Source organism: Vigna unguiculata, chromosome 5 (assembly GCF_037176805.1).
Source record: "Vigna unguiculata cultivar grain cowpea cultivar isolate G323 ecotype 2 chromosome 5, ASM3717680v1, whole genome shotgun sequence".
NCBI lineage: Eukaryota > Viridiplantae > Streptophyta > Magnoliopsida > Fabales > Fabaceae > Vigna > Vigna unguiculata.
This window is the reverse complement of record NC_140796.1, coordinates 10,436,098-10,458,083: the sequence shown is the minus strand read 5'-3', so window position 1 is coordinate 10,458,083 and position 21,986 is coordinate 10,436,098. Positions and strand designations below refer to the sequence as shown.

Genomic DNA, 21,986 nt, shown 5'->3' with positions numbered 1-21,986 from the left:
TTAATCAACTTTTTTTAAATTTTGAATTTTTTTGTTTATGTGAAGTTTAAAGATAGGTAACAGAAGTTAAAAATAATAAAAATATAGATTATAATTTATAAATGATAAACATCCAACATAGATTATTTTAGAACAACTTATTAAATACTTTTGTGTTAATCAAACTAACTTATTAATCACATTCTATATATACTCTCAATTCAAATAAAATTATAAAAAAAAAGTTCATTTCTATTATTATAAAACATTTTTGTAAATTTCAATTTCTTTAGAAGTGCCGTTAATTTGTATTTGGTTCCATATAAGTAATTTTAATTACATTTTTAAATTTTTTGTTATGTACAATTTGATTCTTAAAATGTATTATTTATGAGGTAGTTTTTTAACAGAGTAAATTACGTTTTAACAAAAAGAAAAAACTATAAGTATTATGAGGTGGTTCTTTTTTTTTTTTATATTAAAAGTTGTGCACCCTCTTTCTCTACATATTTGAGTGTATAATCTTTATCCATTTTTAACTTTTTGTTAAAGCTTTGCTAAAACAAAAATTTTCAATCCTTTCTCCATTGAATGTATTTTTGAAGCCTTTATTTAACAACAACAAATTTAGTTGTATTGTGACTTTTTAAAGTATTTACTTTCTCGGAACTCCTCGCCAAGAAAAGCTACAGATGTAGGAAAAGTGGTTAAAGAATAACTTGGTAAGTTAAAAATATTAAAGTTTATATTTTAATTAAAAATAGTTTGAAGAATATTCTTATTGATGCTGAGATAATTGCACTAAACTACGTATTTTAACAGGAAAAGTGAATAGAATACAGCACTCAAGTGTTTTAGAATAAAGAAAATATGTGATCTACTTTAACATTGATAAATAAATTGTTTGTTTTTAACATAAGAGAAGTTATCATAATACTAATATCTCCCAAAGAGAACCAATGTAATTTACTCTCCTTAAAAACTCTTATTTTTTTTTTAAAAATCTTTATACTCAATTGACAACATTTCATATGGTAAAACAATTAAAAAATTAATATTTTTGGAGACTATTTTGTTCATAAAATAATTTAGAAATTAGAATAACAAAAATAATATATTTCAAGTCATTGGCTAAAATAAAAGTTCCACATAACTTTTTACGTTGCTCTTGTTTTAATATAAAAGGAAAGTGATGGATAAAGGTGGAATGAAAATACTTAAAAACACTCCTTTTTCTTCTTTTTGATTAAAATTTTCGCTACATTACTAAAAATTACTCTTAATTACCAAACGAGCAAAAAATTTCGGTTTATAAATGACTTTTTTTTACTATCAATATAAGATTAATATCACGATCAATTTATTCATCCACCCACACCAATAAATAATTTCAATAAAAATGGGATGACAATCGCGTGGGATAGGATGATTAATTAGTTAGGCTTATTTCATGCACATCTTTATACTATTTATTCTTAATATTAATAGGTATGAAATTTTTATTTTATTTTATTTTCGTCTTTATTTTGAGAAATCAGTATATTTTTATGATAACAAATAAAAATCATAACAAAATAATTACGATATTATCAAATATTTAATGTTAGTATAATATAATTTTTTTATTAAAGTTAAATATTAAATATAAAAAAATCATAATTGTATAAATATCAAATAAAAAATCAAATAATAATCAAATAAATATCAAATAAGAACATAAATAACAATTGTATAAATATCAAATAATTAAAAATATATTATGTGTATATTAGAAATAACTTAGGAAACTAAGTATCAAATAAAAGTCAACACAAATTTGTTAGATTACCTGATAAATTAAAGATGTTTTAATAATTTAAAAAGGGAACGTTTACGAGGATGAAAAGAAATATCAAAGTGGGGACATGACATATATTTACATATTTATCCTTGTATCCAATTTAAAATGTCGACTACTATCCATTCTCATACTTGTATCCCGTAAATGTAGGAATTCAACTAAAAATTAGAACGAATTTGAACAATACCACTAACACAAAAAAGACTGTTAACATATGTTATTTTAGGCTTTTGATGTTTGCTGAAGGTCCGACATCACAGTGGAAGACATTAAATTGATGTCTGTTATTTTGTAACAAACGTTAATTGACATTTGTTGTAGGGATAACAAACGTTAATTTAATGATTTTTTTTCTTAATTTTGTGTCAATATTTTTCTCCACTGAAACCATGGAAAATCAATATAATATTCAAGAATACACCACAAGAAATTTCATAATTTTCTAAGTACTGCAAGTATCTTAAATAAAGCTATAAAGTATGGAAAATGGGTGAAAAATACTACGAAAACAAAAAACATACCTTAGAATTTGTGACCAATTTGAAGTTTTTCATCCCTAAATCTTCACAACTCTGAATTTGTGAACAATATCTCAGACCTGAATACCCTACATTTGAATACAAAAAAAAAAAGAGTCAAAATGCAAAAACACAACCTTTAGAATACATGTGAAGGAACAAACCAACCTTAATATGAAATGCAATCGTGGACAATGAAAGTTCGAGTCCAAACGAGCACTACACAATAAGATGAAGTGATATGAGTTGAAGAACTTCCTTCTAAAGTTTGTCATTGTCGTTGCACTTTGGAGGTTTCCCACAAATGAGAAAGAGAAAGGTGAGGGCGTTGACCCAATTTCTGAAATTTAAAAGGCAAATTGATGTCGGGCCTTCTCAAAGCAGACATTAAAGGACATTAGACCTAGGGCCAACAGACATTAAAGGAGGTTGGACTACCTATGTCCGGCGTCAAATTCGAATTTGACGTATGTTATGAGGGCATACGACGTCAATTCTGAAAAAATTATTTACAAAAAATTCCACCGCACATTTTTAACGTTGAATTCTTTTAAATGCAACGTGAAATTGGTGACGTTATAAACTCGTGTCGAATGCTGAGCCAAGTTGGTCTGAGCTAGAGGTTAAGACGAGTTAGTCTCGGTTAGAGGTTGAGATAGGTTGTCGTGGTCAAAGGTCGAGATGAGTTAACCAGGTTGAAGGTCGAGACAAGTCGACCCAAGCCAAAGTTCAAAATGAGTCGATCTGAGCAAAATGTTAAGGTGAGTCGACTCGGGTGATGGGTGGGGTCAAGTCATCTCGGACCCAAGGTCTAGTCGAGTCATCCCAGGCCCAAGGTCTAGTAGTGTCATCAAAGTCAATAAGGACCCAAGTTGAGTTAAGTCAATTTGGGCCCAAGTAAAGCCTAGTAAGTCCTGGTCCAGGTGAACTCAAGTAAGCTTTGACCAATGCTGAGGTACGATGACCCAAACTTAAGTCAAGCCGAACTAACTAGACCTAGGTTGACATAAGTTGGTTTGGCGCTAGATTGTGTTGAGTCGGTCTAATCTATGTTTAATAGGTCTAATAATATTATATCTAATTAACAAAGTGGATTCAATTTAAATTATATTAAACAATTAAATCTAATTTAAATGAATTTAGATTATAGATATACTATATTTTATTAAATTTAAATTGTATCAAAATATAATTTATGACCACCGTTGAATGTAATATTTAACTACTCTTTGCACCTTTTTACTTTAGTTGATTTTATAAGTGTCCTTTCATCCTAATCCTTTGTTAGGATTGCATCACCTATTAGTATGTGTTCATCTTTTGTGATTAGTGTTTGATCAAGTGCCATTTCAAATCATTTTCAATGGTTCCTTACACAAGCTTCTAACGAGGTTTTCGTGAAGAAGTGATAACGGTAGTGAGTTCATTTTTCACATATGACGGTGCTTAACAAGTTGCGTGAAGGTGCTCAAACTTCTCAAAGGGTAATGAGAAAAGTATGGGCAGAAGGGAATTTCATTTCCCAAAACACCAACTCATGGGTGTTCACAAAACTCTATGTCAAAATTAAAAAGTGCATAAGTAGAAACATAACACACATTTCATTAAGATTGAGATTTGTAGATTGATACAACTTTTACTTTGTAGCTTACATAGAAGGAAAAAGGGTTTGTTGTTTTCTTTTGCTTAGTAGTGGCACAAAGACACTTACATACTTCCACCTCCTACTTAGGGAAATATTTCATGAAAGCAAAACTTCTGAAATTTAAAACAGATTCAATTCAACATTTCACAAATTAAATTTTGGATGTATAAGTTTTGTACATGTAGGTTTTTTTTTTTTTAAATCCCTTTCATTCTATTATTATACCAAGTTAGTAGACAATATAACAAAAAAATGTTCGTGAAAAAAAAATGATAGGCGTTACAAGTTTTTATAAATCGATTCTAACAGTTAAATGCAAAGAAAAAGAATGGAAATATTTGATTTGAATGTACAAACTTACATTCTAAATTTAAAGATATGTGAATCAAATGGATTTACTGTAATTAAAACCAAATTTTATAATAATAAAAACAATAATTTCAAAATTTACAAAAAATAATAAAAAATGTGTTGTTTCGCATAGAGTAAAATCATACCTACTAATTTACATAACCATATACTTTAGAGAAGTAAATCACTAAATCAAATTAGTATTTGAAATATAGTAATAAATTATATAAGGGAATAAAAAAGTAAGAATTAGCTATATGCTGTGTTGTCTTTTGTATTTTGAAAGAGAAAAGGTTATGAGAATTTTGACCCCTCTCAATTTCTGAAAATCTGACAGCATATTCAGCTCCATCACTTCAATAAACTTTTTGTTTCAACTTACGAACAATTGGTACAACAATTATTACTTAATAATCATCACAATATTTTTCCACCACCACCGTTGCTTTTAATTTTAAAATAATTTCATTTATATTTCAAAACAGTAAAAATAAATGTTTCAGTTCAAATTAGGATGAATATAGACCTTTTTAGCCGGTTTAAGTTTAACCTACAAAAACCCATCTTTTGAAAGGGTCAGAAAAATAAATATATTTTTTAAAAAAATCTATATCTAACTCACAAAGTATGTGGTTTCACCAAATTTTCTTTTTGTGATGACAAATACACATAAACTAAATGGTATAAAGAGAGTTTTAGCAGTTCAATTATTAACAAATTCAAATATTTTATCTCCGTGACATCATTTGTATTTGGGTTCTGGTTTTTGAAAAATATGTATTAAGTATAAAAAGCTAGATTCTTACATTTTTCATGAAAATATTCTTTTGAGAAACTTGGTCAAAAGCCATCTCTAGAAAACATGATTTCTGATACAGAAAACATACTTTACCAACTTTAAACTTCTAAAAAAACCAAATTACTCTTTTATGAAACGTGTCCTCCAAGAAAAAATATGCTTGAAGCCATTGATTCGTTAACCTAACTATCAAATAGAACTCAACTTTCACAAGCACTGAGATGTGCATTGCAAATATAGTGGTTCTAAGCTGAGGAAGAATGTACAATTTAAACATGGAATGAGCAAATTTTCAAATATCATCTGCATCACTTGATGCATGATGAACTTCTTGAGCTTCCATGTAGATGCTTCCATCAGATCCCAAAACCTTATACCTACTCAATAATAAAGCCCTTTCCATCAAAATGTGAACTAAAAGAAGGTATCATTTTTCAAAAAACAGAGTTTTAAATGCAGTTTCTTATGAGTTTTTCATGTTGTTCTTCAATAACATGTAGAGTGTGCCTGAATATAGATTAACTAACTGGTTACCTTTCAAGGATGAACTTTCCTTCTTTGTACTTCTGACTCTTCTCGTAAGCAGCTTCCTAGAATGAAACAAAGTAAAACATATTGAGAACAGAAGTTTTTGATAAGTAAAAGGTAAATAGCAAAACATGAGCTTTAGAGGCTAGTTCTTACATATTTCCATCCAACAATGGACCCACATACAACACAGAATAAGTCAACAACAGTGTGCAATCCGGTTATCATCATCCGTTCTTCTTTCTCTCCAATTGTCACATTCACACTGTCATAACATAGATTAACAAGATGTTATTTGAAGCATTCCTATACAACAAATAACTTATAACCTATGTAGCACGAATACTAACACAGATATTGGACACGACACGGACAGATCAACATGTGTAATCTCCAAAATGTAGAACACGAGGACATGGATCTATATATATATTAGATCATTATGTATTTACATACTCATAATCATCTATAAACTAGATTAGTCAAATATAATAAACAAAACACATTGTCATCTAACAAAAAATGAATCTAATCTATTTATCTAATGTCCAAAAAGTGAAAAGTAGTGATCATATAAGATTTGTTCCTTATTTTTATAATCATAATGGAAACTTATGTAATAAATTTACAAATTTGTGTTTTTTAGAAAATTATTGCATTTGTAATTACTAACATTATGAAGTCATGTCAAAATCATGTCAAAGACAAAAAATATCTCTCAAATTAGATACTTCACCGATACATGAATTTTACGACGTGTTTCGGTGTCCATTACATATCGGACACGGGACACACCGTTTATGAGGCGTGTCCAAGCCTCCTAGCTTCTAACAGTTATCTTAATTTTTCAATTTTCATCTGGTGCAATTGGAGAACTGCTACATTCAAGATTTGGAAAGAAACTTTTTTATAAAAAATATTGCAAATTCCACACCAAAGTAACTTTAAAGTTTTGATAAGAAAAAAAGAAATTATCAGTAAAAGAAGGGGTATGATACCAGAGCCATCATGCATTAGTATATTGGCTATATACATAATTCACAACAATCCTACAAGAATAAAGGTTCTACATCCACACCAAGTAATGCCTATGTTAATGTGGTAGCGATGAAGTTAAATAACACTTACACTTTATCAAAAAGATAAGCTTTTCCATGCCTGCAATGGAAAGACTAAGAGAAGAAAAGGGGCGTTAGAATGTATACAAGTTCCAAATTTTGATCATACATTTAGTCTGCAAAATGCACTGTACAATCAAGGATTCAATTCAAACACATATTGGCAATACCTCCCAAAACAACAAGCAGAACACCAGGTAGACAAACCCAATCCCGAGTGAAAAACATATCATGACTTTGATCTTTTTCAACAAAATCATCTTGCAGTAAATCAACAAAACCTAAAGTGTTATAAAATACTTCTAATCGTTCCCAATACTTCGCTCACTTATAAAAATGATTTTTCAAAAAGTATAGCAGAATCAGGGAGAGAAAATCTTAATGATCTAGAAGTTTCATGGGAAGGTATCACATACCAATTCTTAAATAGATTCAAATCGAAACATAGTTGGCAAATAAATTATTGATTTATAAGATTTGAATACAAAGACAGATACAAAATCCACAGTTTAAACAAGTTCAGATAGGGATGTCAAATGACAAAAAGATTTTACCATGTTCCCTGACACTAGCAGCAGGATCATTCAAATATAAATGCAGAGTTAAATTAGGAAATTCCATCAAATGGTCAATTTTAGAAGCCTTTAAAGATACATATCCTATTTGAAGATGTCTTTCACACACTTCATCCTCAAATTTGTAAGAAACACTAATGAACTAGTACTGCAGATGGTTAAAAGTAGAACATCAACAAGTATCTCGAAATTGGAACCATATATAAATGTTTAGTAATTGAAAACGTTGGAAAGGAAATTCTTAAATTGTGATGTGTGTGTATTCCCAATAGACTGTTGTTTAGGAGCGCCATTCTAAGTGTTAGCATTGTTTGACACAAACACTGTTCTGAAATGCCACTGTTTTATAAACCCAACAAGATAAAATATATTAATTGGCGTGGATATCTCATCTGGTATTTTTTATCCCCCACCTGAGTTTACCACACTATGTTCTTCCATCGTTATTCTCTCTCTCGGGTGAATCACTACATTCCTCTCATTACGATCAACCAGTATGGAACAAACTACAAAAACCTTATATAAATATATATCAACTAGTTATCAAGTAAAAACCCACAATTGTCACTTAAAAATTGTACATTCAGACACCAAGAAATCAAATTGAAAATCAAGGGAAGGAAATATAGAGAGAAAAGATTTAAAAACCTTGGAGATAATGTCGTCATCAAGAGCAAGATGTGTTTGACAGTGTTTGCAGCTATAGAAGTTTCCTTCCAGATTGATCAAGAATGGTCTTCCCATGACTCTCTTCACACCAATCTATCAACCTGGACCATCCACAAAACAGTTAACCCAAACACTCTTTAAAAAACCACCCAGCAAAAAAAAAATAAAATTAAAACTGGCCAACCCAAAAACAAAAAATAAGAAACAAAGAGAACCCAGATAGAGCCAAGCCAGAAAATCAGTAAAAATTCGAAATTTAAATGCAATGTAACCCCCAAAAGCCAAAAAAGCATTAAAAAGTTAGAATAAGAAAAACGTGATTGTGAGTGAGAAGATGGGTTTTGATGGGAAGGTTACCAAGAAAGAGAAAGAGTAGAAGGGGTATTGTGAAGGGTAGAAGAGTGGTACTGCAATACAATGAATGAATATACTAATTCTGGAGGTTGTCGATTACAATGTGGTATGAAAGGGTTATGCTTAGGCCTTGAGAATGATGACACTAGTTACAAACTTTGTGTGCATGTCACCTCAATAATTAAATATTTTATGTTTCAAAACTTTCATTTTTGAATGAATAACAAGTACTTCAACAGTTTAACAGAGTAGAAGAAGAAATATTCATATCTATATTATGCAATATATATTGTTGCATTTTTAGTCACTAACAGAAATGGTTTTTACTTTTATCTTATTTTTCTTTCTTTAGCAACGTCCTTGTTTTATTATTATAAAAATATAATATTATAAAAAAAAACAATTTTGTTATTATTCATCTTTTTCATTCCTTACAAAAATACCAATATTGAATTTAATTAAAATATATTATGTTTTTATTATGACTTAGTGTTATTATAATTAACTTTTATAAACATAGCTTTAAATATGGAAAACTAATTTTTAATTAGTAAAGTGCAGATAATTTTACAATAATAACATATCAAAATCAATTACTTGAAGACTAATCTTATCATTTCTTTTTTGTGTGTTTAAGGTGTATTTGTTTTTACTGATTTTTTATTTGCAAAGGCTGAAAGAGCAAATGCCAATCGCACTTGCGGGTAATCCTAAACATATATCTCTAGCAAAATTGAGAAGATAAGGAAGAAAAGACACCTAAGCCCAAATGAAATATATGGCTCTCTAGGTGATGGAGGAGTGAGATTGTTTTTGGCTTGAGAAGATGAATGAACATGAAGGCTCATAATCTATTCTAGAGAACAGAGAATTGATTCTCTCACGCTTAATGATTCCAAAATACAATATGATAATCCATTCTTCTTTATCATAATTGAAGCATAATCGATTCCCCTCTCACATGACAAGCACATAATCAATTCGAAAAAATTACAATGAAATTTGAAAAAAAAAATTAGTCAAGAAAAGAATTAATTCTTTTATATTATAGGATAATGATATTTTAACCCACTTTTAACTACCACACCAATCACCCTTATATCATCACATCACACTACACTACTAAAAAAAAATCAAAATAGATAATTGAAGGGTAATTAGAGTGGTGAGTTAAAAGTGAGTAAAAAAAAGTGAATCAAAATATTATTATCCTATATTATAACATATAAGAGATTAAAAGATTGATTCTCATTTCATATAAGGATTCTTTTTTTTATACATATTTTCTTTTTAATTCTACCTTTTAAGTAACCATTATTTTAAATTAAAATAATTATATTATATTTTTGTCCTTTAGATAACGTTAATTTAAATGTAATTATTTTAAATTTACAATTTTAAAATATAAATTTTGTGTACTCTAGAATTCAAAACAAAAAATGCATTCTCCATCGCACAATTTAAAATGTCTTTTTTGGAAAGAAGGTGAAGGGTGGAGGAAGATGACAGTGAAGAAAGAAGAAGGTGGTGAGTGGGGGTGCCGGTAAAGGTGGAGGAAGAAAAATGTGGTAAAGGTGAAGGAAGAATAAAAGAGTGACAATAGAGGAAGAAGAAGGAGAGAAGGATGTGCATATGTTGGTGGAAGAGGAAGAAGATAATGGTAAATGGGTCATTTCAAAATTCTATGGAGTGCGAGTTTAAATGTATGGAGGTATAGGAAGAAATTGTTAAACTTTTGATATTAAATAAAAGAATGGTTTCTTGTAGGCCCATTACCAACTTAATTTCCAACTAGTTTGTCTAAACTAATTTTAAGTTCAATTCAGTTGTGACATCCCTACTAGAGATTATTATGACTAAGATCCAAACGATGAAGTACAAAGTTCATTTTCAAAAGAAATGGAATCTCACTAACAAGAAAATTGTTAGTGAGATAAGGTCATTAACACAACCAATTTGTGAAGTTATATTTTCATTGAATAAATTGTTGCTTAAATCAAATTCTGCAACATAGGAACATTTCATAGTTTCTAAGGGGATTGAATCACAAAACTGATTTGATGAGAGCTGCAAAAAGAACATTTTGTTTGGGGTTTAGGAGGTATTAAATCTGAAATCTTATGAGAAAGTCGAAAAGATTTTAATTTGGAAAAATTCCCTAATTCTTCGAGTATATGGCCTTGTATTTGGTTATAGTCGAGGTAGAGATGTGCCAAATTGTAACAAATGACTTAAAGGAGAAGGAATTGAATGGTTAAGAGAATTATTTGAGATATAATCTTTGTAAACTTTTTAAATTTCCAAATTCTACTTATAAGATCAATAATTTTGTTATATTGAAGGAAGATACACGTTAAGTTCTCTAAATGACTTAAAGTAAGAGGAATTGAACATGTGAGTAAATTACTTGAGAGATATAATGTGTTTAATTTTGTCAAATTTTCCAATTCTGACCTTCAAGTTTGTTTTAATCAAGATAGAGCGATTCAATGCAGATGGGCTTGAACCCACTAGAGAATTATCATAGAGAGATAACATCTTCAATTATGTCAAGTTAGCAAGTTGCGGTGGTAATGAACCTGCAATTGGATTGCACCAAAAAATAGTGAGACTCGATTATTTTAATATTAAAATGTTTTAGTATAAATAGAATGGTTTAAACGAGTTTTATTATTATAAAACACACAATTTATCTAGAAACTACTTTTTTAGAGTTCTCCGACTTCTGTTTAGGAGTTCTTCCTCTCTGTTCGTCTGATTGAAGAATCGAGACCGTAGGAATGATCCTCGTAGCGAACTCTTCAATTTGGAGTGATCAATTTCTTCGATTGCATAAGTTGAGTTTCAACTCTCTTTTTTTGTCTATTTTTTGTTTCTGTTGCATGTGAGTCATCTTCTACTTGCATGCGTTCTTTTCATCATCTGTATGAGTTTCTATTGATCAGTGATCATAACAGTATGTTCTGATCATTTTTATGATATTTCTATGTGTAGATAGAGCATCTTGTGGAGTTAGTGGTGTTTGATGTTTTTAGAGCGGTTTAAGCTGGATAACATGTAAGGGAAGTTAACTTTAAGCTTGTGTTGAACTGAGTAATCTGTTATTTGTGAAATTCTCTTTGGATTGTTGGTGGTCTGAATTGATATGATTTTGGTTGAATGTTGTTATTTTTACATTGAGGTATGATTCTTGATTTCTATGATTGTTGCTTGAATTAGTAGTAATTGGGAATTTTAGGATCTTAGTCATTGATCAAATTGGTATCAACTCCATGGTTTAAAGACTATTTTAAAATAACATCTAAAAGAGAAGTGCCAATTTGAGCTATGAAATAAGCCTATAAATTGCCAAAAGGTGCAAAATTGATGTTGATATCTGATACAACTCTAAACCTCATGTGGCAGCGCTGAGCGCTCGTTTTTACAAATCGATTAGCGTTGAAAGCCACTTTCTAGCGTTGGGTGCTACCCAATTTTTCAGCACTGCGTTTTCTTGGTAAAATGAAGCTTCCAACTTCGTTAACCGTCAAATCAAGTTGAAATTTTGATAGCTAATCCTAAACATGCGATTCTTTATTTTGACTGGTGGGATATTTGTTTTGAAGTTTGTGGTTAGAGAAATAATTTTCGCCGTTTTGATGTACTTTGTGTATGTATATGTTTTAGATTGTAATTGGTTGATATGTGAATATAAAAATGTGATAAAGATTTATATGATTGGTTTATATTATGAAACAAAGGTATGTCGTGAACTCTTGTGAGGTGTTTCCTTGGGAGGAAATCCCATTGATGATGTGTTTCATTGAGGTGTGCCTTGACAATTAGTATTGTTCCATTTTGGTGCAGTTATCCTAAACTCTACTAGTTATTCATACTCACGTAGAGAAAAATGGTTAGGTGGTGAGAAAACCAGGAGGTCCTGTCATAAGGGTGGTTCCATTTTTATTATGACTGTAAAAGGGATTAACCCTGTGTGTGGTAGCTTAGGGAGAGCAAGTTATTTCATTATTTCACCATAGGTGCATGACTTCACTAGTCTGACTCAAGAGCACTTATCCGGATAATATTGAGTCTATAAGAGTTTGATTCATAATATGATATGTTGCGTGGTTGTGTTATATTTGTTCAATATGGAATTTTGTATGCATATAGGCTATTTTATAATGCATTTGTATTCTCTTATTAAGTTAGCTTATCCTTCTTCTGTGTTCTTTCCTTTGTGTTGTCTATTTTCTTTTGCAATGACCACCTTATTATGTGAGCAGATGAAGATGCAGGTATAGTGGTACCTCTTGTGGTTGAGGCGCTATCAATTTGGGGAGTTGAGCGAGATTGGATCCTGTTAGGTATAGTTTGGTTATAGTAGGATACTATGTGTGAGATATTATTGTAATCCTATCTAATATGATTGTACTAATCTACCATATACATTGGACTATCTACTTTCAGAAATATTCCTAATAAAATATTTTAATTTTAGTAGTTTTTTTTTTTTTAAAAAAATTGCTAAAAATTGGGATGTTAGAAGTAGTGTGGGCTTACCATGGGCTCAATCGACGCTATACAATAATTTTAAAAAAATTATAAAGTCCCTTTTAGATGCGTGAAATTATATATATATATATATATATATATATATATATATATATATATATATATATATATATATATATATATAAATGTTAAATATGTTTGTAGTCCTGTGAAAGTTGTAATTAGTCATTTTTTGAAAGTTTGACTCAATTTAGTCTCCCAACTTTAGAAATGTGTGAATTTAGTCATTTTAATCAAGTTTTGTTAAATTTATTTGATGTTTGAAACGTGTTTCTTAGTAGCATTTGATGTTTGAAACATTTTCGCTTTAATGTAAGTTAAGAAACGTGAAATAAACTTTTTAAAATTTGGTTAAAAGAACTAAATTCATACATTTATAAAGATCTGGAACTAAATTAGTCTAAAGTTTCAAAGATGGACTAATTTCAATTTTTACCGAAAGTTAAGGGACAAAAAAGAAATTTAACCGAAAGGGAAAACAATGAAAAATTGTGGAATGCTTGTGAAAATTAATTAATGTTAATCAATTAATAAATAGCAATTTTAAAAAAAAGTATTATTTTCAATTTACTAATTAAACAAATGGGAAAATAAATCATTATCTTTCTCATAATAAATTGCTCTACTTCGATTTTTAATCAAAATATATGTACACATTGAGTTTATAGTGAATAATTTCAATTCAATTGATTTATCCGTGGGGAGATTGATATTTGCGCACCAAATCATGAAAAAAGTCGGGTTATATAGAGAAATAAAGGTAAACCAAAATGGTGAAGTAATTAATGTAACTAGAAAAGAAACAACAATAACATGTATTTGTTTTATTCGATCAAGGAAATTTGACTGTTCTTATGCAAAATGTTATTTCTCAACTTTGCCATAATACAGTTCATCCTTGACAGTTCAATGAAAGATGACATATGTCTTGACTCATCAATTGATGGATCAAAACTTCATGAAAAGATAAAGATAATGATAGTTTGAAACTTGAGAGTTTTTCAGCCACTTGTTGCATTGATGGCCTCATGTTTGGTCTGGAGCACAAACATAATAATGCCATTGTTATCACAAGATTTATATCTTGAGCTTCTTTCTCGAGAGGGAGAGGAAGACGTGAATCCAACAGATCTTTCACCAACATATTTTTAGTTCTTGGATGTGACAAAGAGGATATTAGCTCTCCAGGATGTTTTCCCATTAATGTTTCCAAAGTTACCACTCCAAAACTATAAACATCACACTTTTGTGTCACGCTCAATGTGTAAGCAAGCTCTGTTAGAAAAAAAAAAGAAGAAAGTAAACTCAAATTATAAAAATAAATTATTACATCAATTCTATATATTATTGATAAAAATATTATGGTTTTGTAATAGAAAATATCATTCACCTGGAGCAATGTAGCCACGGGTGCCAACTACTAAGGTTTGATTTGAAGAATCAGGATCAAGGAGTCTAGCTGTGCCAAAGTCTGAGATATAAGTCTCTAATTGTGAGTTTAACAGAACATTACTACTTGTTATATCTCGATGAACAATTGGTGGGCTACAATCATGATGCATGTAGGATAATGCCTCTGCCATCCCTTTAATCACATTTACCCTTTTACTCCAATTCAACTCCTTAGCTTCCACTTCATTACTCAAATTATAAAATAAACTACCCCTTTCCATGTATTGAATACACCAAAAACTTGCACCGATTGTGGAGGCAAAAGCCATGAAGCTTTACAATATTTTTATGACGAATCTCTGTTAACATCTTCACCTCATTACGAAAACTTTTGTCAAATGATGGATTTTGAGATTCTACACGGTGGAGTTTTTTTAATGCAACAATATTACCGTTGGGTAGTTGTGCTCTATAAACACAACCATATGCGCCTGTTCCAATGCAATACTTGAGGTCAAAGTCTTCGGTTGCTTCAATGATATCCTCAAATGCAATTTTACCATCATAGTTCCATATAGAGAACAAGTCTCCGTTCTTTGTTGATATTCCTTCACATTTTTTCTTAGGAATACATCTTGAGCAATATATTGTTGGAAGGAGTACTAAGAGATTGAAGAAAATGATAGGAAGAACAATTAACATGATCATGGGATTACTTTTTCTATCTTGAGGATTTGTCTGGTTAAACAAGTGGCAGTATGTGAAATTGGGCATGTCGTTATCATCAATTAATGAGTCTTCCTGAAAAAAACAGTAATCTGGTAGGTTTGATTTTGAGTCAAGGTCTTGTGAGAAGTCAAAGGAATTGTATGAAAGGTTTATGTATGATAGAGTAGCAAGTTCCTTGTGTATTTTACCCGAAAGATTATTATAGCTGAGATCCAATCGACTAAGAACAAAACTCATTCTCAAAAGAGATGAAATCTCACCAACAAGGAAATTGTGACTAAGATTGAGGTCACTAACACAACCAATTTGAGAGGTTATACTTCCATTGAGCAAGTTGTAGCTTAAATCAACGGTATGGGGACATTTCATAGTTTCTAATGGTATTGAACCGTATAACTGATTTGACGAGAGATGTAAACAGAACACTTTGTCCATCTGCAAAAGTTTTGGAGGTAATAAACCTGAAATCCTATTATAAGAAAGTTGCAAAATTTCTAATTTGGACAAATTTCCTAATTCTTCTGGTATTTGGCCTTCTATTTCATTATAATTAAGGTAGAGATGTACCAAATTCTCCAATTGACCTAAAGTATGAGGGATCGAACCGTTGAGGGAATTATTTGAGAGATGTAATGTTTGTAAACTTTTTAAATTTCCAAATTCTACAGGTATAGGACCAGTAATTTGGTTAGATTGAAAGAAGAAATCCATCAAGTTCTCTAATTGACCCAATGCAGAAGGAATTAAACCTGTGAATAAATTACGTGATAGATGTAATGTCTGTAATTTTGTCAAATTCCCCATTTCTGTTGGAATCCTACCTTGAAGTTTGTTTGATTCAAGATTGAGAATTTGCAAATTGATGAGTTGACCCAATGTAGATGGAATTAAACCTGATAAAGAATTCTCAGAAAGGGATAACATCTCCAACTGTGTCAAGTTACCAAGTTGCGCTGGTATTGAACCTACAATTGGATCATCAGAGCAAGAAAGAGATAATTAGATTCTTCCATTGACAGAATTTATATGAAGAGAATTGCAATTACTTACCTTGGAGACTATTGTTGGCCAGGACAAGAGTGGTAAGGTTTGTAAGTGAGCCTATATCTTTGGGGATGCTTCCTCTGAGACCCATTCCATATAGATCCAGTTTCACTAAATTGGGGAAGGCAGTGACGTTCAACTTATGAATCCAACCTTTTGATGAAGGAATCCTCAACGGACCTCTCACAATATCAGTAACACTTCCAACTTCATTGCAATTGATACCCTCCCAATCACAATGGTCTGAGATATTTGGGTAATCATTCCACCAACCACTGTGGAGCAAAGCCTCTCGTTCCTGATTGATGGAATCAATCGCAGATGATAGCTCAGCCATCATATAGAAGGCCATAAGCAGTAAACTGCAAACACAGTTGGCCATACTTGATTGATTCAGATTCAAATGCCTCCGATAACTCATCAACTATATATATATATTTGTAAGAATGAAATTGGCAATGAGATTTGTTGGTTGGAATGCATATATAACAGTGGCCAATGAAAATATCCTTTCAAAATTCTTCTCGACCTTTTTCAGTGAAAAAATGGAAGTCCAAAGACGCGGTTTCTCCAAAAGATAAAGAAAATGTGTGTGGTGTGCATTGCATGAAGAATCTGTATTAGAAAGTGCAGTGCTGACTGATAGAATTTGTGCCCCTTCCTGCAAGTTCATTCCATGCCTTCATCAGAACGTTGCCCTTTGCATATCTCTATTCACCAATGTGGACTGGACTCTCTGCTTGATATCTTTTACTATGGATTTTGGTTGAACACGACGAGGTATGGGTAGAATCCACGTTGCTCGTAAATTTTATTACTTTTTTAGTTTTTCTTTAGATTGAGTGACAAATGAAGTTACGTTGAATTGATTCATTTGGTATAGTTTACTTTTATGTTTAGTTGCTTTTGTATTCAAAATATAAACATTAAATTTCTCTTAATTGAGAAAAGTGGGTCTGGTTTGATTCCTTTTAATAAATTAACTATGAATCAATTTTAGATGACGTCAAATTAGATAAATCAACTATATACGTGTTTATAGTCTTTGATGGTATATGTAAAACATCATGCACTCTTTCTTTCACCCCAACAGTGTACATGGTAGAAGAATTATGATAGGATTGGTTGAAGAGCGTCCATATTTGTGGAAGATAAAAGAAAATGTGTGTGGTGTGCATTGCAAGTGGAATCTGTATTAGAAAGTGCAGTGCTGACTCAGACTTTCTACCCTTCTTGCAAGATCATTTTATGACTTCATCAAAGCGTTGCCCTTTGAACATCTCAATTCACCAATGTAATTTTTTTTTTTAATGTAAGTTTTTTATTATTTGAATTTTACGTCAAAATATGATTTTTATTCTATTTTCTCTAACTCATCAATGAACACGTGCACCAAGGGGATGGAACAAGTGGATCCATGAATAAAGAAATCGAGTTAGGGATGAAAATTCATAAGTAATGGTGTTGACCACAAAAATCAAATAATAGGATGCTTAGATAAAAGTAAAAAATATTTTAAATATTCAATTCTTTTAGTAAAACTTGATTAAAATATATAAATTTATGAGATACATACAAATTAATTAATTCAATTAGTTATTATTTGTTATTTACGTTCTTAATAAACCCGATTCTTGAGGGTCAGTTTTTATTGTTTTTATATTCCGTGTATACTTGCCATGATACTTAATAAACCCGATTCTTGAGGGTTTTTATTGTTTTTATTTTCCGTGTATACTTGCCATGATACGTGGTTTTTCTGTTTTGCTTCATTACGCATAAAAGGCTATAAAAGCCATCGGCTACTGCTCATTTTAAATAACAAGATTTATCCTTTCCTCTTCAATTCACGTTTTCTCTTTAGTTATCACAACACTTTAGTAAATAACAACTGTTTTCCCCCATCCAAGGGAACGTCAGATTCTTCTGAGTAGTTCTTTCACACCTATTATTTGAGGCACTAAACAATAGAGGTGGGATCCAAATATACAAAAACGAAAATAGCCTTATTCTATTACAGAAGATAATCTTTGTGGTGGAGTACTCTCGACACCTCCTATTCTTTGAGGAGGCCACACAACATGGGTAACCCTTCCTCGAATTAGAGCCAAAGGAATCTGCAAATTCATCAGGTCACACCAAAATTATAAGAAAAATCATTAACCATAGTCCACGTTACAGGATAAACAAAGTCCACAACAGCCAACTAGAAAATATTTTCTGTCAACGCAAACATAATAACTTCCTAACTACAAAGAGTTTGGTAATTTGACCGATATACTAGCTTAGTGTCAAGCCTAGGCGCACCAAAAGACACAGTTACTAGGCAAGCTGAGACAGTGGAATGTAAACTATTAACTTGATCTGATGGTGAAACTATTGAAAACATTAAGCAATGTAATGTAATTTAATCTAATTTAATGACCCTGAATTAATCAGAAAGACTCCTCGGCTCTACCATGCTTTAAAATAAGTGAACACAATTGCAATTGATACATAATAAATCTTCATCTTTTTCTAGCAAAAGAAGCCCAGTTAGTCAGGCTTTACCCCGTAATTATTATGAACCGTACTTTCTTCTGCTCATCTGTTAATAAAAATCTTAAGGTTTTTCTCACAATGCAATATTAAACTAAGTACGATTCAGAAGTCCTCCTCAATTTTGTATTCTCTCATTTCAAGCATTGACCCTTTACACGAGACTTATTTTCCTTGCTTCATTTTGGACATCATAACAGTATCATGCCAGAAACTCAGTGATAATAGCAACTTACCGGTCCAAATGACTTTGAATCAATGCTAGAGGCTGAGTTGTCTCCCTCAACCCAACAATGTCCTAACGGGATCTGAATCACATCGTTGTTATGTTTAGTGCCATACCATTCACCAGGTAATGCAGCTATTCTTTTTATGTGTGTCTCCTTGTGATTCGTTGGGGACCTACAAAAGTTTTAGAATGCCAATTAAAACTTAGAAAAAAAAAAACAAATAGGTGTCAAATATAGATTCTAATGAAACATAAATTGTCATAATAGTATAGATCAAGATCTTAAAATTAGCATCACTTTTAGCAAGAGCCAACCAATGAATATAAGTTACATCACAATAATCTATTAATATTAATAAGCCAGGTACAAAGTAAACCAACAACTGACAACAATTCCGACTGTGATGCAATATTAATCCAAAGACATGATAATTCACAAGACTCTAAAGTCACTTGGTAAATTATCTCCCAGACATCTTATAAAAGAAAGGAAGATACGGCATATAAATGCACATATAATTTTAAGCATACAATACTTAGAAAAGGATGGACAAAAAACAGTACCGGAAGACCACCACATCGCCATTTGAAAATCCGTACCTCAAAAGGCAAAATTTCTCAACAAAAACATAGTCATCTGCAGTGTAATTAATGGTCAAGCAACAAAATCTGAAATTGTAAAAGTAATATTTTCTTATGAACTCCTTCAGCAAGAAAAATACCCATCAGAGAACCCGATTTAGGATTTAATGTGGGAGACATAGAGCCACCTCGAACAGGAACAACTGTCCCAAAACGATCAGTCACAGTCACAGTGATGACAGCAGCTGTGACAAACTTCTTAGTACAGTTCCATAGAAAACTGGTTGACCCCATGTGTTTAGGTGCACATCTATGTCAAAAATCCACAGTCAGCAGTCAGTTTTCCACAGCACATCAATAAAAGAGCAATTGAAAGTGAAACACACTACAAAATTACAAACTACAAGAAAATATTGTACTGTTTCAAATATAAAAAATAAATAAATAAACAAACATTAACAAGAAAATTCGCACATAAAACTCAGAAGAATTGATATCTTCAACATGTTCAATGCCAAACCAATCTATCAAATTGGCAAGTTTCCAGAGCATTAAAGCTTAGAGGTGCGCATTCCCTTGCTTCTGCATATAGCGGGTTCCTATGATTGTTAACCCTGCGAAATGTGATCCAATAGGGACCCCCAACAGGGTTGGAAGAAATGGAACAAGTTCATCAACTGGGCATTCTGAAAATGCCGAATTGCAAGGTTCACTTTGAAGAGCCAGTGAAAGTAGCAATATTTATCACTTGTAAACTTCGGAAAACACAACGGTAACTGAGGCATTTAATCAAACACCTTACAAGCACATAGACAAAAGGACAAGTGCAAAAGCACATAAAAAAAAATCCGGTGACATTGCTGAAAGATCTTACATCAATATATGGGTACCCTTAAAAGAGAAGAGGGAGATTTAATTACCAGGCAACGAAGAGAGGAACGATGGGTGTAAGGGTAACTTCGTTTTATTAACTGAAAATGGTGTTGTGAGCTAAACAGAGAGAACGAGACTTCAGATTTAAAGGTTTTTGTTGAAATGAAGTGTTTGGGCCTATAGGTGGGTAATATACATTACACGCATGCTGCAATACCCAATTCCAAATTGTGACTAATTTCCTTAATTATAGTTCATTTATGTAGCATCTAAAAATTAATTTTGAAAATTTGTAAAAAGATTTTTTTTTTAATTTTGTGTAAATAATATTTTTGTTTTATGATTTTTTTTGGAAAGTAGCAAGAAGTTGATTTGTCTCAATTTTACTTATGAAAATTATATTTTATTTCATTGTATTTTAAAAAAAATTTACTTTGTGTCTCTTATAATATATTTTTAAAATAAAATATATTTTAATAACGTAAATAAATGAAAGGTAACTCGTTTATATAAAATCTCTAAAATATGAATTACATCTTCGTATGGTCTCAAAAATACTTTATTAAAACAAATAAATAAAAGGGCCCTTATGAGAACTAAACACCGTAAAATAACAATTTTAAAAAAAGAAAATATGTATTTATTTACAGAATAATACAATATAGTATAATTATAAATTAAAATCACAGTATTAATGTTTATTTTAATTAACAATTATAATTATATTTCGTATTAAAATACTGAATCTAAATAAATAAACAAAGTGAGTTCTTTTATAACATGTATTGCTACGAAATATCCAATACTTCTAGAATTTCACTCGATTTTTTTTTTAATTTGCATGGTTTTCGATAAAAATCCTAAAATATATTATAACTAAATTGATATTTTTTTAATATTTTTGTTTATTTATGGATGTTAATATGATATCTCAGTGACTTCATTAGTCCAAATTTTTTAGTGTTCGAGTATAGGATTTCAATTAAGTGATCTTTTATGTTTTTTATTTCTCTGTTAGAATATTTGTTTGTTACTTTTGTTAATTTATTTTACAAACTCAATTCTATTATACTAGTAAAACAATTATACTTAAAATTCAATGAAAGGGATATTTCTTAAAGAACAGTTACATATATAAGTTATAACAATTTTGAAAAATTAATGAGGATTAAAGTATATGAACAGATCACATATTTTGAAAGAATCATGAATTCCATTAAAATATACTTGTTTTCCCATAAATATTTTTAAAAAAAATTATATAATATTTTCAAGAATTAAAAGTAACGGAAGATTTTTTGTGATAAATTTTAATGATTTATCACATTTTAGAGGACTAATATATTATTTTAATTATGATGAGACACTTTTTAAATCGTAAAAGTCAAATTCCTACTTTGTTTTCCTAAAAGAATGATTCTATGAGAAAGTATTAATGGAAAAAAAAAGTCTTATTTTTTAAAACATAAATCAAGCCTATGAAAGAAACATTCCCAAACTTGAAATTCACATAAAACTTGCTACCAAACTCCTAAATTTGTGTACTAATCTTTAAAAAATATCCAAAATGAAAAATAAAGTTATAATTTCGTAATTACTAAAAAAGCATTAAATTTTTCTGAGATCAAATAAATCTCATAAGTATATTTCGAGAATGGCGTTTCTTCTT

General features: G+C 30.5%; 2 protein-coding genes, 1 long non-coding RNA gene and 1 pseudogene across 6 annotated transcripts; 1 reads left to right on the top strand and 3 right to left on the bottom strand.

The window, feature by feature from the left end:
* Positions 1-2,271: 2,271 nt before the first annotated feature.
* LOC114185932 (protein yippee-like) lies at positions 2,272-8,516 on the bottom strand. 3 transcript variants are annotated; one of them, XM_028073900.2, is made up of 6 exons: positions 8,380-8,516; positions 8,002-8,123; positions 6,789-6,832; positions 5,817-5,925; positions 5,667-5,722; positions 2,272-2,426 (listed from the first exon to the last, which is right to left on the bottom strand). In XM_028073900.2, exons 2-6 carry the CDS (start codon positions 8,095-8,097, stop codon positions 2,384-2,386), a joined length of 348 nt encoding a protein of 115 aa, XP_027929701.1. In that variant the 5' UTR covers positions 8,098-8,123; positions 8,380-8,516; the 3' UTR covers positions 2,272-2,383. The 3 variants fall into 3 exon arrangements, with proteins under 3 accessions (XP_027929701.1, XP_027929700.1, XP_085529242.1); XM_028073899.2 differs by lacking the exon at positions 2,272-2,426 and adding an exon at positions 5,241-5,509; XM_085673116.1 differs by lacking the exons at positions 2,272-2,426; positions 8,380-8,516 and adding an exon at positions 5,241-5,509 and having other exon boundaries at positions 8,002-8,237.
* A 5,202-nt stretch (positions 8,517-13,718) lies between these two features.
* LOC114184840 (uncharacterized) lies at positions 13,719-17,082 on the bottom strand (annotated as a pseudogene). The gene is made up of 4 exons (XR_014995034.1): positions 16,736-17,082; positions 16,102-16,457; positions 14,321-16,016; positions 13,719-14,205 (listed from the first exon to the last, which is right to left on the bottom strand). The product of XR_014995034.1 is annotated as an uncharacterized LOC114184840 (transcript).
* LOC146886056 (uncharacterized) lies at positions 16,738-17,457 on the top strand. Its single transcript, XR_014995035.1, has 2 exons — positions 16,738-16,875; positions 17,189-17,457. It is a non-coding gene; the product is annotated as an uncharacterized LOC146886056 (long non-coding RNA).
* Positions 17,458-17,907: 450 nt separating this feature from the next.
* LOC114184008 (Peptidase S24/S26A/S26B/S26C family protein) lies at positions 17,908-20,503 on the bottom strand. Its single transcript, XM_028071234.2, has 5 exons — positions 20,365-20,503; positions 19,585-19,754; positions 19,427-19,499; positions 18,870-19,035; positions 17,908-18,212 (listed from the first exon to the last, which is right to left on the bottom strand). The coding sequence occupies exons 2-5, from the start codon at positions 19,736-19,738 to the stop codon at positions 18,102-18,104; spliced, it is 504 nt and encodes a 167-aa protein (XP_027927035.1). The 5' UTR covers positions 19,739-19,754; positions 20,365-20,503; the 3' UTR covers positions 17,908-18,101.
* Between the last annotated feature and the right edge of the window lie 1,483 nt (positions 20,504-21,986).